Genomic DNA, 17,055 nt, shown 5'->3' with positions numbered 1-17,055 from the left:
AAAAAACAAGGGAAAATTCCTTATCAATGCCCTGTACTTAAGGGGTTGTCTCAAGTCAGCCCCTGAATTTTAAAATGTGTCTTTACAATACCTGAACTTTCAAAATCTGTCTAATAGGTTCCTGCTCTTAACAGCCCACCAGATATTTGTATCACGTGATGACATATGCCACTTAGAACTTTTGAAAATGTCAAAACTGCCCTTGAAAGAAGACACTGTTTATTGTGTGATGACATATGCCACTTAGAACTTTTGAAAATGTCAAAACTGCCCTTGAAAGAAGACACTGTTTATTGTGTTCTACTTTGATACTGAAACGTTAATTCTTTGTAGAAAGTGCTGGCTCAACATTAAGGTATGTCTGGATTCTGGAATCACTTTTCTCAAGCTTGTGCTTCATCCCATGTAACCGGGAATGCCTTTGATAGACCTTCATTAAGAAAGCCTGAGAGTCTTTCTGACAAACGTGTAAAAGTTTCTGTCAACTTTGCCACCAGTTGTGATTCCTTCTGTTTTCTTTGATAGCAGTATTCTTAGAGTCTTCCAAAACAATGGGGTTAACACTTCGGTCCTGTTATGCAGGAAAAAACCATTTATCAACACCTTTAGCTGCAGATTTTATCTGCTTAGCTAATACATTGCTATTGGAAGACAGCTCAATTTCCTTTGATTCCATACCCTGTTTGCTCAATCCAGCACCTCTAACTTCAAGAATCTAAGCATCAAATCCTTGGCTTGCCATGTAACGTGTAAAAGAAGACTGCAGACAGTTCTTAGTCAATACTAACAGGTTGAAAAAAAATAAATGCTAAACCCTAGTTTTTTTTCTTGTTGCATAGATAAATAAAAATACTAGGTTGGATTCAACCCATGTACTGGACTCACTTTTCTCATAAATACTACCTTGATTTCAATCAGGGACTTCCCTCTATAAAAAGCTATGTTGTTCAATTCAATCCCACCTAATATTCATTTTCTGAGTACAACTCTGCTTGCTTTTAACTCTCCTTCGGTGAAAAGAATTTTGTTTTTGTTCTTTGGAAGCTTTTGAAAGTTCAGATTTCTGGTCAAAAATTGCTTCAGACACAGTAACTGAATGGACCATTTACTGGTCCTGGGAGTGTCTTATCTGCAGGAATTCAACATTAACGAACGCCACGGTTCTCCGTCACAGTCACTGCATTTAAAGCGCTACCAATTCAAGCTCCTCGCCTCTTGAACTGGTTTATGTGAAAGTGGCAGATAAAGAAAATCAAATGATATTTGATAGGTATTTTTGTTTGAATTTTATATTTTTTATTTGAAACGCAGAGTTCAATTCCTGTTAAGAGGTTGGCACTGCCTAATCATCGATATTAGGCGGATCTTTGTCTCCTTTGGCAAAGCCATCTCCCTAGCTCTACAGGGGAAGTGAAGGATTACAGGATAAATTGAAATGTTCTATTTACTGTATCTTTCTATAAGTTATAACTATACATCAATAGGATCTTAATTATAATGGAGTAGTGATTATTAATTAAATTCGAGAGAAATTCGGTAGGTCTGGTGTGGTGCTGTGATAAGTAAAATGGCATTATATTTCTGATCTAAGCTAAAGAGACCATGAGAGATGACTTGATCTTCATGTAGGAAATCTACTAGACATATATATGCGTGACACCAAATTAAGCTTGAGCAGGCACATATAGCTAGTCATCAAATAGCAAATCCAGTAGTAATCACAGTGGTTAGAACTTAGTGATGAACCATGAAGATGCAGAGATGAGCGGCTGCTACTTGGGCGCTCCAAACCTGCACCAAACCTGCACAAAAGGAGAAAAGAGCAGCTGCCACACGATATGGATCCGAGACACTGGCCCTAAGCAGCAAATCGCAATTCGGCACTTCTTAATCTGAATGGAGCTGGAGCAGAGAGGATCTTTTCCTCTCTCTCTAATGTGCTTTTCACACATGCAAGAAGCAATTGGGAGTGACCCCTTATATAACTTTCTATCTCCAATCGTTAAGTTCCCCATTATTAGGAACAAACAACAACCAAGTAATCAATTGAGATAAGTGCTCATCAACGGTATAATTCATGCCTCATTAGATTTGAGACAAGTGTCTTATATTAACCAAGGATCTAACCATTTGATCATCCAGTCTAAACCGAGTCAAATGGATATCCAATGACTCAGTAAGAACTGGAACTTGGATCCAGAAAAACCCAATAATATTGTATCTTTACGCATAAAACATTTTCCGGTAAACAACCAAATAAATTTTCTTGTATAGAAAATAAATAAATAGATAATAATTTTAAAAAGGTGAATGATTGTTGTGAAGGTATTGCATAGAGATAACCATGAAATTATAATCACTTAGAATCAAAGGAGGGCATATGGGCACTCTACCATCACTTAGAATCACTCACTCACAGGCAGAGATGCTTGTCTCTTGCATACATGCCGATAGCTAGATATATTATGACCATGTTTTTTGCAGGTGAAATGGCAATGGAACCAGTTAACGTGAGCGAGTTCCAAGAGCTGGCTAGGCAGGTTCTTCCAAAGATGTACTATGATTTCATTACCGGTGGAGCTGAGGGCCAGCACACGCTTCAGGAGAACATAGAAGCATTTCGTAGAATTACGTAATGTACGAAACCTACATAATAATGTATATTGCTTTTAATGTGTCAAATGGATGGAGCTCACCATTTTACTATTGGCTTTATATATGTATGGGCTCTCACTCAGGTTTCGACCGAGGGTTCTTGTAGATGTGAGCAGAATAGATCTGTCAGCTACAATACTGGGTCATAACATTTCGGCACCCATCATGGTTGCTCCCACTTCAATGCATAAATTAGCACATCCTGAAGGTTAGAGTCCTGTTGACATAGTTGCTACATCAGTACTCTCTCTATCCATATACTCTGATTCGAATTTGTGAATTTTCCTAGGCGAAGTTGCAACTGCAAGAGCTGCAGCAGCTTGTAACACTATCATGGTATTACTTCAATCTTGTTAATTACTACCTGTTAATTTTTTATTTTGAGCATGTGAATTCTCAAGCTGTTTGAGTTGTAGGTATTGTCTTCTACGTCATCCTGCACTTTGGAGGAGGTGGCTTCCAGCTGCAATGCTGTTCGTTTTTTTCAGTTATTTGTATGCGATCCTTGATACGTCTCTGTTATTTCAATGTTTTAACCGGTCCATTAGCTGCATGGAGTAGCAGCATCTTGGATTACTAATTGTTAGTTTTAGATGGTTGATAGAAGACCACAAGTAATTTTGGTGTTCCTAACTGAGCAGGTAATGAGAAGACGAGATATTTCGGCTCAATTCGTGCAGAGAGCTGAAAGAAATGGATACAAGGCTATTGTTCTGACAGCTGATACTCCTCGACTTGGTCGAAGGGAGGCGGATATAAAAAACAGGTATCGTTTCTGTTTGAAATTATGAATCATTGCATATACAAACATGTTTTTATAATCATTGATGATTAAGGCTATTTCTAGCGAAAAGCAAAAATACCCACTTAAGGTACCTATTAATATTTGATGATTTGACCATTCAGTTGTAGGAGGTTCCCCCTTGAGTCTTGACAGAGCTAGTGTTTGTGCAGATTATTAAGGATATCACAGTTGAGTTTTTTTCCATGTTAGTTGTATTGTAGGAGGGTCCCCCTTGACAGAGTTAGTGGTTCTTCCATCACCACACTAGTGCCCGAAACCTTGGAACACACCAAACGTTTGAGAGGGTCTTGAGCTCTCTCTCCACTACCCAACTGCACAGAACAATGTAGACTCTTCTTTCATGCTGGGTCACTACCGTGTGGGAAGAGCTGGGACTTCCTCTATTTATAGATAGTACTCCATCCCTTATAACTTGGATGCATGTAATGCCTTCTGATGCTATGAGTGGGTGCTGCTAATCCAGATTTAATTTTTTGAAAAATTCCATGAAAAACAAACTTTAATTATTTAAAGACCATACTCCAACATGGCATACAAGAATATCTTACCTTACACACTGATGCCCTCTGCAGACTGGTCTTGCCTCAGTTGAAGAATTTCGAAGGATTGATATCAACAAAACCTGTTTCTGTAAGTAGAACACCTAATTACTTCACTTTTTACGGTCCAAGTACTCAAAGATCATATTAGTAATTTAAAACTGTATGTTTTCCCATGAAAAATTTATGTAAGTGTTCCTCTCCATGTTTGAAAAGGATTCACTTTAGGGGAATGATTAGGGCATATCCCATTTTTTATTAAGGGGCACATTCCTAGTCAAAAGACGAAAAACCACTCTTTCTTATAAGAAAGGTCAAAACATGGAAGTGCTTTTGTCTTTAAGTGGTTTACTATTTGAGTTGAATAACAATTAGGGATGTGCCCCTTTTATTAAAGATGATATACCCAAATGACTCTTAAGCTTTTCTGCACCATTCCTTATAAGTGGTTAAGAATGCTTGCTCGAAATTCTAATGATTTTATTTTAGTTATGCTAAAACTTTCTTGTTATCTTCACACCCTAAACTTTCTTGAACTCTTTCTGCCTTCCCCCTTCAAAAAACTTTAAGTTAGTTTCTTTTTAGGTTTCAGTATCATGCCTGGACCATGTTATATGCTGTCCAGTGTCATTTGCAGAAACATTGTCTTAAAACTAATCCAATAATAATTTTTTTATTTATTTATATTCTTGTAACTTGTCTTATTATCAACCAAAATCTCTTCCACTTTTCATATCATTGCATATGGTCGTTTGTATTTTTTTTTCCAAATTTTTGCAGGAAAAAGGTTCTGATCTTGAAGCTTTAGCGTCTGGAATGATGGATGCATCTTTGAGTTGGAAGGTATTAATTAGTAGTTAAAATAATATTTGTTTGACCTTATTTAATAGTATCATACTTTCTGAATTCTTCCACTTTTCATATCATTGCATATGGTCGTTTGTATTTTTTTTTTCCAAATTTTTGCAGGAAAAAGGTTCTGATCTTGAAGCTTTAGCGTCTGGAATGATGGATGCATCTTTGAGTTGGAAGGTATTAATTAGTAGTTAAAATAATATTTGTTTGACCTTATTTAATAGTATCATACTTTCTGAATTCTGTCAGATGTTTTTTTCCTTGTAAACATCTGAAGGGATTTATTATAATATATTGTCTAAACCATGCTTGCACAGCTCCTCTAGTCAAGGGTCATGCTCTTGTAGGAGTAGGGCTGCTTCCAAATCTTCAGACTCAATGATTCATATTCCTGCACAAATTACTCGCCCCTCACTTCTCTATAATCCTCCCTACCCACTTGGCTATTAAGAGTTTAATCCCAGTTTTTAGCTTGATTCTTTTTTCTTGTACATATCTCGTTTTCTTTTTTCTTTTTTTAATTTTTACGTGTAACTGATTAGGATTTTGTAAACTGAAAGATAAAAAAAAAGTAATAATAGAACAAGAATTAAGAAAGGTAAATGAAGATGAAGAGCAAAGAACCCTTCCAATAATAAAATAGAGCTTGCTCTGCTGCTACACATGCCCAACACATGGTCGACCCCAAAAAGAACAGAAAAAGAACTAACTCAGGAGTAAGCGTTCCAATACAAAGTCTGCTTTCTCTTTCTCTTCTTGCTAGCATCAGAAAGAGCAACTGCTGATCTCAGAATTGAACAGAAAGTAGCACTCAAGCTAGAGGACAAAGCCATGGCCTCTCTAATCTGGTGGCAAAATTCCCAAGTAATTTTTCCAGTCTTGGAACTTGATGAAAAGAGAAAATAATGTAGGAAAAGAAGTTAAGTACTCTTACTAGAGTGAGCATGGTCACTAATGAATGAGAAGTAATAAGATCTGTAGATTATAGAGGAAAAGAAGCTGGTCAATGCCTGAGAACTAATTTAGGATGGCTATAGTCTAGTGAAAATATTGGTGGGTTTAGAATGGAGAAAAAGTGATATTCTGATGGTATAGCAGCAAAATACAAGTTCAAAAGTCTCTGTAAGCTATGAGGTAGGCTAAGTCTGTGCTTCTTTGACATGCTCAAATACACAATGACCAGGGAATTCTAATGCCAACAAGCATCTTTAAAGCAATCAAGAATTGCTAACTTAATCTAAAGATACCAGAAATTACTAAAAATAATAAATCAAAGTTCTATATGGTGTGATTATGCAAATTGCTAGAAACATTAAGTATTTAAGTTAATATAAATAGTAGCCTTGCCTTTTTCTATGAAAAAAAGATTTATAGAACATTGAAACCTAACCCTACAAACACCTCCTTGTTTTTTTTTTTCAATTGAAGCTCCTTCAGAAGAGATTTGCTCATATCAAGTTTCCAACGTCTTTAGATGCTTGAATACACTACCAAAATTCGTCATTGAGTTTCCATGTTTATACAAAGGCATCAATCAAAGAAGAGATAATAATTCTGTAGCCAACATAATTAACTTTACTTTATCACAGCTGGTTTGTTTTGGTGTTTTTATTGGATTATAAGGGAAGCAAAACTGCTACAGGATATTGAATGGTTGAAATCCATAACAAACTTGCCGATTCTGATCAAAGGAACACTCACAGCAGAAGATGGTAAGCCCATGTTTCTAATACTTTAATCTTGTTACTTTCTGAAAACCTCCCAAATTGGGAAAAAATCTAAAACAAATAAGAAGAGCAATCTTACTGTTACTACTTTTATGATTGTATTTAGCCTTTGTGTTGTTCTCTCTCTCTCTCTCTGTATGTGTGTTTCTTGTCTTTCTTTTAAATGTCTTTTTAAATTGTTGGGTTGTGAATGGTTGATGATTGATATTTGGAAATTTTAATTCATAGAAGGAACTTTTTTTTTCTTTTCCAATTTTCCTGAAGTTGAATTGAATGTTTTCAATGACCTTATTTGCAATCATGTTCAGCTGTAAAATCAGTGGAGGCCGGGGTTGCAGGGATAATAGTATCCAACCATGGAGCACGCCAGTTTGATTATGCACCGGCCACCATTTCTGTTCTGGAAGAGGTGACTTAAGTAAAATTCTAAGAATAATTAATTTCATATGACAATCCACTTATTCTAGTGCCATATATTTTACTTTTACCTTTATTAATTTGGCCAGTAGCATTGTTCAATGTAACTATCATTTGTGTTTGATGGATGCCTAGACATTAATTGGCATATCTAGTGCAACAGAGGTCTACATTTTGTTCCAATAAATACCATCAATAATATGAAAAGAAAGAAAATGTTGGATGATTAAGTATCCGTTTTCATTCTCTAAGTTTCATATCTTACCTCACTTCTTTTGTTTCTCTGTTCCCATAAATGCCTTGTCAAAATAAAAAAATAAAAATAAAAGTAAAAGGGTCTTTCACTCTCAAAATGTTATAATAATTATGCTCCTCACAGAGGTGACGATCTAAAGATGTAGGAATCTGCCTCTTCAAACAAAAATGACCTTTTTTTTTTTTCCTTTTTGAGTTGATGCTGGAGGAACAGGTGGTTCAGGCTGTTGGGGGAAAAGTTCTTGTTCTCTTTGATGGAGGAGTACGGCGTGGAACAGATGTTTTCAAGGCCATAGCTCTTGGTGCCCAAGCTGTTCTTGTAAGTAAGATTTAATTCATTCATTATTTAGCATGCACACTGGTTTTGATAGAATACAGTTGTTAACGTAAACAATAAACCTTAAGCATATAGAAGTAAGAAAGTCTGGAGTAATAAGGTCCAAATATATCAATAAGTGAATACTGAAGGAAAAGCAGACACTCAATTTGGAGCGATGACAAACAAAAGCCATTCTTGGAAGGTTTCATCTATAACCATTTAATTCACTCACAAACTTTGGTGTAGGGCAGAATTTCCCCAAGCATGTTGACAGTGTAATAACTCCAACATGGTCTCTCACCTAGTGAATTTTTAACCTTGGCTTCTATTTTCAACCCAAGAGAATACTATGTTACTCCTATGCCATGCCTACTCAGGAGTCTGGACTCAAGAGTAGGAAAAGATACCCAGACCTCTCATATAATGGCCTGTCTCTTGTGTAAACTATAACACAAATTATTGGATTGATGATCCTAAGCCTCTGCTGCATGGTTTTGTTGCCCCATTCTTTTAGTGTACAGCTTTTCAAAGAGACCCCAGCAGATGAATTGTTGGAATTGATGCATGAGTCAACTGTATCTGTATGGAGACCTTGAGTGCCCATCACCATCAAATACTAAAATAAGATTATAAATGTAATAAGCAACTGGAAGTCTTATCATTGGAGATATCACAATGTCAATATACCCCATAATTTTATTGACACCCTGTCCATTTTTGCATCCATCTAACGATTTTGTGTACATTTGTCATAGGTTGGGAGGCCTGTGTTCTATGGGCTAGCAGCAAAAGGAGAATATGGGGCCAGGTGGGTTATAGAAATGCTAAGGGATGAGCTTGAGCTCACCATGGCCCTCTCAGGCTGCTGTTCCATCAAGGAAATTACCAGGAGGCATATTCAGACACAGAGTGAGAGATTGCACTCATTGCTATAGCATTGGCATTAAGTGAAGGGATATATCCAAATTATGTGCCGTGTTTCATTTGAAACATCAAGCAGACTCAATAGATTCAAGAGTAGGGTTCGATAACCAAATAACAAAATCTTTTTCCTTGGGATCTGCATCCATATTTTGTGTGCTAGACATGTCCAGAAGATACCGTGTTGATGGAAACTATATATCTCTTGTAATTTATCTTTTGTTATGGCACCGATAGCTTTCTTACAACCATCTAATCTGCAGTGTTGGTCCTTGGGCGAGGGGGGAAAGGTACCATGAAGACAACTGCCTAAGTCCAAACCCTGAGCCTGTAGGTTGAGATGTTTAACAGTGGTGTTCCTTATTTGGGGTTGAAATCTGTTGCAGCAATCCGGATAAGAAATACAAGTCATATAATCTGAAGAATTGAACAAACCTTATAGAAGTATGCAGTTATTTTTCCTAAAAATAATTTCCAACCTCTACCAGCTTCTGTATGGAGGAAAGAGTAATGCCCAAGGCACAGTAGTTTGGGAAGAGCCCAAATACAAATGTGTTAAGTGGTATTTATAAGGCTCAGTTTGGAAGGAGTACAAATACAAATTTGTAAAGTACAAAACCTTGTATTTTGTATTATTTTATATGTATTTATATTGTACATATTTGTATTTGTACTCTTTCCAAACTGAGCCTAAACCTTGAATTTGCACTTTGGGAAGAGTACAAATACAAATATGTAAAGTGCAAATACAAGGTCTAGAAAATGCCTTTATACAAGGTTTTGCATTGGACATTAAGGATTTCTATGGAAACGATTAATTGTTAAAAAGAAGAAAGAACCAAGGAAAAAAATAACTAAAGTTCTAGAAAGAAAAGACAGAAATTAATCAAGTTTAGAGCCAATTTATCAAATATGCAATTGAAGCTAGGCACTTGGATATCCATTTATTTCTTCAAAACTCCAAAACATGGGAAAGACCCAATACGGTAAGGCTGTGTTTGGTTTGAAAGAAAAGTAGGGAAACCTGTACAACCTTCCTTTCCCTACCTTTTCTTTCAAACCAAGCAAAGCCTAAGAGAGTTAACCAAATTGATGTTTTAGAAATTGGAAGAGAAGAGAAAAGTATAGTATTGTCTTAGGCTTTTAGCGGAGAGTTATGCCAAACATCCAAATGTATATAGAAGAGAGAACCATACATATGAGATGAAATTCCAATTCCTTTCTTCGTTTTCTAATTTTAATAGATATCGCTGTTTAATCCTTTTCCAGTGATTCACTTATTCAATGTTTTGGCTAATTCGACAAGCAAATATTTATGATCCTGAAAGAAATTAAGTACTAACTGCTAACCAGAAATATAATGACCAAGAAAAAGAAGGATTGGTATCAAAAGGAATTGTGCCCATGGTTTTCAAAATCGGACTGGATTGGAAAAATCGGGAATCAGTCACCTGATTGGTTCCGTTTTCCTTCAAATCCGCTTTTTTCCCTTAAAACCGTTGATTTTGATCAGTAAATCGAAACTGTCTAATTAACCATTCAAACGGTTTTAACCGTTTTCCATTTTTTTTAAATTTTTATCAGAACAGGCCGGCTGTTCGGGTTGAACGGTCGAACTGGTAACTGGATCCTGACCAATTCGATCACCTGTTCGTTTTTAAAAACCATGATTGTGCCATAAAGAAGGCGGCTTGCCATCAAAACATGAATGCAGATTGCCAATAACTCAATATTATTATCTGTCACTTGTCAAATTCTGTGCTCTGCTAAAGAATTTAGGTCCTCCCTCCGGCTCCATGTTTGGATGGAGTTTCATACATTTCCATACCATGGACGTTAGATTGTTGGCTTTTTGGTGTTGAAATGGTAGAAAATTTTGTTCAGGGGGAACAACTTTTGGATTTACACTGAAGTCTCCTTTTAATTGTTTCAGTGGATCGATTTTCCGTCTTCTATCTTGATCTTCTCTATTGTCGTCACTTAATGTCACATGAATCCAGTAAAACGCTTTAACCATTGAATTATCCAGGCATATCAGTCCACGTGTCATGTTTCATATCACATGAGAGGTTTTATCGATCAGTTCCTTTGGAGTTGAACTCAATCCACAACACAGAAAAAAGAAAACGAGTAGGGTCCAGTTTGATGTGTTGTGTTCTGTTTTTCAATTTTCGATCCATCTATCCTATCCATATCCAACCCACAAACATACGCACAGATGGTGGCATGGGCACAGAAATGAGGCCGAAATTGTGCCTTTCTTTATCAATGTTACCCAGGTGCACATGTTTCAGTCTAAAGTCCTAATCAAATGGGTTGGAGTGTTGGACAGCCCACCATAAAGTCCTTAAATGTATTATTGTCAAAATTCATTGATGTACATACACGATAACACACGTTTAAACGCCTCTTGAAAGAATTTGGAGTTTCCGATTGGGTAGAGACAAAATCATGCACAGCGGGCTGAACAATCTATCACAAGTGAACACATATAAGGTGTGGGCCTTGCAAGAACACGCCAATGGAACATACCTGTGACCTGTGACCTCCTATTTATACAAAACACTACTGGCCTGGGCTTATTCATTTGCGATAAATTGCCCACCCCGCTTTGCATGATTTTGTCTCCAGCCCATCGGACCCCCTTCAAGCTGGATCAGACGAGACGACATTGGTTCACGTGTCTCCATCCGTGTACTGATGGGTGAGGTTAGTAGAAATCCACGTACCAAGTCCCGTTTTGGGCCCACTGCCCACGAAAGACGTAGAGAAAGAAGATAGGCCCATAATAAGAGTCAGTCAAAAAGTTTGGCAGTTGGCCTACACCCCACATGCTCAGGCCTCAGGGTGGTTAGCAGTCTGTAATAAATGGTTCAGTACATTGAATCTTAAATGGGATGTGGAACCTCGATGCTTCCATCATTTACTGTCGTCCTAAGTAAGGCCAATACACAATACTGTATTAGGATAGAGTTAGTTGCATTTGGATAACCTACAGGATTTGTGCTTTCGACGTCTAAAACTACATAGAATGATATGGGGTTTGATTTGAAAGTGTTTTACCTTCAAATGTACAAGTGAATTTTCTTGAATTCTCAAAATACATTTTTGCTTTATTTTTATTTCTTACAAATCAAAGTTAAAAGGCAAAGGTATATACCAACATAGCGTAATTTACAGCCACTGCACCGTTAATTCTTGTTATTAGTGCTTGCTATGGTGAATTGCAACTATCAACAAATATTATATTAGGAAATTGTCTAGAGCTCATTATGAGTTTTCAGCATTTTTTCTTAAATTCACCACAACTTTTCAAAATGTCTAAAATTTACAATATCTGTAAATTTTTATTTTCCAAAACTCACCTTCCGTTAGTGCACCGTTAGTGCTTCTTAACAAAAGTGTTCATGTCAGCATAAATAACAATGTTCATGACCAAATTACCTTGAATGGTGAATTTGAGGAAAAATGGTATTTTTTTTTTGCATTTTTAGTGTTTTGTTACAATTTCCAATGTTTTTTTATAAATTCTGTTTTTTTTTTACATTTTTCTATTTTCTACAATCTACAAATTTTTGGTGCTTTTTCTACAATTTTTATTTTCTGATTTTTTTTCAATTTCTATAGTTTCTATAATTTGAAAATAATTTTTTATTTTGTTTGCAATTTCTATGATTTTTTATATTTTTTTTGTAATTTCTATGTTTTTATGTATTTTATATTTGAAAATATTTTTTTGAACTTTTCCTTTTTTATGTCTAAATATTAAAATGTTAATATATTAACACCCGTTAATTATTTTGTATGTATTTTATATTTTTCTATGAAGGTTAAAATGCTAATATATTAATGCCCGTTAATCTGTTTAATGTCAAGTTAGTGATATGGTGAGTTTTAGACAATTTCCCCATTATATTTGTTATGGTTACGCATATATAGCATCTAACCATCAAAATTGCATAATTACCATCCATCATCTGATGATGGTAAATGGACTCAGGATCACCTGTCAACAAAACACGTTCCAATCCTCTACCAACATTGTTTCACACCGCACATCTCATACCTTATAGGTCCCACTTTTATGATGGGTCCCAGTCTCATGGTGAGATGTGTGGTTTTAGATCAAATTGGTAGAGGGTTGGAATTCGCAGAAGATCTCAGCTCTGGTAAATGGTGTGTAACCAGGCTGATCAGCAGGTGGGCCCATCTCGAAGGAACTGTCCAATGTTAGTCTTGGCCTCTTAGTAACTAGGAAGGAAAACTTTTTTTCGTTTATTGATGCATTTTGTGTAATTAGTTTTTTTTTCGTTGTTTGTTGTTAATAACCTTGGGACTAACCCTCAAGCTAAATTTAAGTGGTATATAGCCGCTTTCTTCCTGCAACTTGGGCGGGTCCAACCTGAGACCGAATGGAATCAATCCAAAATTTTTATACGGATTGGGCTCAAATTTTCAATTCTCAGCTTGAGCCTAAGAATTGGCATTTTTTTTTTTTACTTTTTTAGATTGATTCCGAACGTAACCCTTTGCTAACTCAAACCTAAGGCAACTGTCCAAACTCCACACGGACACAAATCCAACCTGAATGCATTAAATTATAGTGTAGATTAGGCTGGGGTGCTGGGGTTTAGACCTGAATTGACCATAAACTCAACCCAACCCATCCGATTTACACTCCTAATGAGCAAAAATGGTGTGCTCGCGGCTCGTCTGCTATGGTTATGGTTGTAACGTTGTAGATGGGCGAAGGTCGTGGGCGATAACAATTAACAACAGGACTTCATCAACCCAACCCTAGACATTTCCGCAGAGGCCGCGAATCCCGCTTCATGTCTACACTCCGTAAGAGTATGGAAATATTTAAAAGGAAGATTCTAGCTGATGGTACTAACTAGTGAACTTCCTGCTTTTTTTTTTGACAGTTTAATGAACTTCCTGCTAGTGATGTCAATTGGTCAGTCTATTTCGATTTAATCCGGATCAAGGTTCAAAGTATCGACTTGCTCCACTAAAATAGTAAAAACACTTCAACTTTTTTTAAGATGACAATAATTAACAGTTATACTGTACAAATTAATATTTAAATATTAATAAATATTTATATATACAATTAAAGAATAAACATATAACTTGATATTATATAATCAAATTTTACTTTTCGTGATCTGCACCAAAATCAAAGTATATATAAAGCATTGTTGTGATACATTGAACCTTGGTCTTGATAATCAAGTCCAAATCAATAAAGTAAATTTGCAGAACCAGTTTTAAATAGCATAAAACAAAACAAAACAAAAGGAAGATAACAACAGAAAAAGGAACATTATACATAGAGATAAATTAAGAAACGAGAACATCCATGGGTAGAGCAGATCCGGTAACCTTCACCCCCATAACAAATGGTTTGGTATTCCCCTGATCGGGTTAGGGGGTGTTTGGTTCATTGCAGATAAATAACTTTTCTACTGATATCAGTATATTTTGATCACTAAAAAAAAGTAAAAACATTTTGACTTCCTATCTATAAATAGCTTCGAAGAGTACACAATGAGTGCCCATTTGGTAGGGCTTTCACACGCTGGCCACGCAGCTTTGAGCTTTGTAAGGTGGAACCCATGGAAAGTTTCGAACCTCTATTTGCTGAAAAAACCCATAAAGCCCAAATATGCTTTCATTCAGCTAGAAAATAACTTTTTCGGAAAACTGGTTTGGTAGCTTCTTCAAAATGGCTCATATTGAAAACAGCTCAATCAAAGTGAAGCCCTCCCAAACAGGCCTTAATTGATATCTTACTATAGATGTACTAATGAAACAAGTATTTATTGATTTTTTGAGATCCATATCCTATTCTGTCTTGCTCTTCATGGTGCCGCAGCACCAGTCAGCTCAGTGAGGTCACTTTATTGGGGAGGAATGGAGGAAGCCATGCAAAAATTCGAAATTGGGGCATATTAGAATCTATTTGGGTTCGGGCTAAGCCCAATTCTTTACCAAACTCGGATATCTCTAAGAGAAGGAAGAACCGAAGAACATGGAAAATCAGAAGTCTGATTCTAGTTTTATCAAATTCTTTTACGGCACATCAGTGGTGATGACTCGTTCGTGCTATAATTCTGTGAGCTACTTAAGAGAGTGACTGGGTATTCACGCTATTCCATTTCGCAAATCAATGACTTTTTTTCAACAAATCACTGATTTTTTTTTTTCATTATTTCCAAATATATAAAGTACTTTTGTTGAATTTGTTTATTTCATTCACACCAAGCAAGAAAAAAAAAAGAAGATAAATTTTTTATTCGAGAGAAGTTAATTGGTCAATGGAAACCCCAGCTGATGCAGTAAAAACAATTCTAAAACATTAAGGCCAAACACTGCACCTACCCGAAGAAATTGAATTTCACATATATATTTCAAGTGGGCATGGGCCCTGTCAGCCTGGCCCACAACAAATAACGAATTTTAGCCTGGTAAAGACGTTACAGGAACAACTGGATCACATCTCTGCGTCGCCTCCATTATCTATCACGTCCCTCTCGCTCTCTCATTCAATTGCATTATCTAACTGGGCCCTAGCGTATCTCACTGGATCCATATGTAATTCAGCTTTCAGTAGCCTGGCATATGAAACAATTGGACCCACTAAAGTCCAATGGTGGAAGATGCAATATTACTGCAAGTATCGCTATCACCTTTTTCCCGTTCTTGCTTGATAAGCTAATCAAACAAATAGAGCCAAGATACTCTCCTCAAAAAATAAAAATAAAATAAATGTACATTTTGGTTTAATTGGATTGGAGTACCTCTAACCTCTCGGACATACATAGGTTTAGTTGAACGCAATAACTGCTCACAAGGCTATGGAAATAATAATAATAATGCTCCACACACCTACAACCATTCGGCCTTTTACTGTGGGCTCTATGTAATTTATCATTGGCGTGAGGTGTCATCATTGGTTTCACAGCCCATTACATAGTTATTGACTTCAGTTAATCCACATACATGCCAAATTTTGCAAGAATGGGTGAGAGTACAAATTGAGTTGAGTTGCCACGGTTAGCATTTTACATTGTTCTCGGTTTGGGCTGTCAGACTATGTCTATTCAAAATTTGACAAAAAACCAAACTCCAGGTGCACCTAAGTTCTACCCCTATGAATAGGCTATAAGTAGGATGTAAACAAATGGAGTTTAAATTGAATCAGATAATATTCAAATTCCTGTAAAGTGTAATAAATATATAAATTTTATAAAAAATTTAAATATTATATATAAGAATTAAATAATCGGTTGAATTTAAATATTTATCGAATCGAATTAAGTCGTATCTGAATTCATCCGATTACGATATTCAAATTATTTAAATTCAACTATTTCAAATTCAAAATCAAAATTTTGAATACTGTTGACACCCTAACAATAGGTGATGATACACGTATCTATCATGTAGAATAGTTGTTGTCTATTGAAAATAAACATAAAATGAGAAACACTTGTAGAATGCTATATCCTGAATTATTTTCCCAACCGCGGTTGCAATTCTCAAATACTTCTCAACTATTTAATTTTTCTTTTGGAATAAGACAAATAATCAGGAAAATAAAGAATATGATTTGTTTTTTACTAATTATCATTTTTTAAAGAAGCCTAATAAAAAATATTTTTGTTCATTTTATATGCAACTGAAGTCAGCTGACAGCCTAAATGGAAATTTCAGTCATGACAATATATTTTTTATTTTATAATGGCGCATCAGGGGTGGCCCTCCCTCAAAACTCTTAAACCCCCAAACCCGGGTGAAGGAAGATACAATCTCAGGTCTCTTCGCTGGCACCTTTGACCATAGAAGAAATCTGCTACAATCAGCCATTATTATTTGGACGTAATTTATATGTAATCTTCCAAGTCTCTAGTACATACACATGAATGAATATATTCAACAAAAAATATAAAGAAAGCATGGCTCCCTTGAATTTATATGTAATCTTCTAAGTCCCTCAAATCCTATTGCACTATACGGGGTGGTGCCGCAGAGCATCAGACTCGCATACTACGGCAATACGGCTTGAGTTCTAAATTCTGATTCCAGAGGTTACGAGTTTTTTTTTCTCTCTCTCTCTGGATAAAAGTGGGATTTTAAAGCATGTAAGAGGCAGTGGGTGGGTCCGACAAAAACTGCAAAATCACATGGAGTTGTAGCTTGGAAATGTAATACGACTGATAGTCTGATATCAAAATTCTGAAAATAATAAATAAGTTTTTTGGTGAATAATTCTGATAACCCACCCCAATGCACATGTCGTTGGCCCTCAAATTTAAAGACAATTTCCTATATTCATTAATTGTGCATTAATCTAGAGTATATAAATTGTTAAATATGTATTAACCTCTAACCTTTTATCTTTGCGAAACTAAACTCAACGTTCTTCTTGTTCCATTGGCACGTATTGATGGATCAGTTTGTTATCAGTGGAGTTAATTTCCTCCTCTTAAGAAAAATAATTACAGTTGACGAAGATGCTTATTACTTGAATAGTCGTTATTGTCCAAATAGTGGACT

General features: G+C 35.9%; 1 protein-coding gene across 5 annotated transcripts; it reads left to right on the top strand.

Moving 5' to 3' along the window:
- Nucleotides 1-323: 323 nt before the first annotated feature.
- On the top strand, nt 324-8,749 carry LOC148846788 (peroxisomal (S)-2-hydroxyacid oxidase GLO4-like). Of its 5 annotated transcripts, none has more exons than XM_088952113.1 (14): nt 324-355; nt 1,136-1,270; nt 2,485-2,632; nt 2,739-2,863; nt 2,945-2,991; nt 3,072-3,149; nt 3,297-3,421; nt 4,033-4,090; nt 4,780-4,842; nt 4,969-5,031; nt 6,497-6,566; nt 6,890-6,990; nt 7,468-7,572; nt 8,328-8,749. In XM_088952113.1, exons 3-14 carry the CDS (start codon nt 2,490-2,492, stop codon nt 8,505-8,507), a joined length of 1,158 nt encoding a protein of 385 aa, XP_088808239.1. In that variant the 5' UTR covers nt 324-355; nt 1,136-1,270; nt 2,485-2,489; the 3' UTR covers nt 8,508-8,749. The 5 variants fall into 5 exon arrangements, with proteins under 5 accessions (XP_088808239.1, XP_088808238.1, XP_088808237.1 ...); XM_088952112.1 differs by having other exon boundaries at nt 335-355; nt 7,450-7,572; XM_088952111.1 differs by lacking the exon at nt 324-355 and having other exon boundaries at nt 873-1,270; nt 7,450-7,572.
- Nucleotides 8,750-17,055: the final 8,306 nt, after the last annotated feature.

This window comes from Nelumbo lutea, chromosome 6 (assembly GCF_056320005.1).
Source record: "Nelumbo lutea isolate HS-2025 chromosome 6, American lotus-T2T, whole genome shotgun sequence".
NCBI classification, from domain to species: Eukaryota; Viridiplantae; Streptophyta; class Magnoliopsida; order Proteales; family Nelumbonaceae; genus Nelumbo; species Nelumbo lutea.
This window is presented reverse-complemented; position numbering and strand designations above follow the sequence as displayed.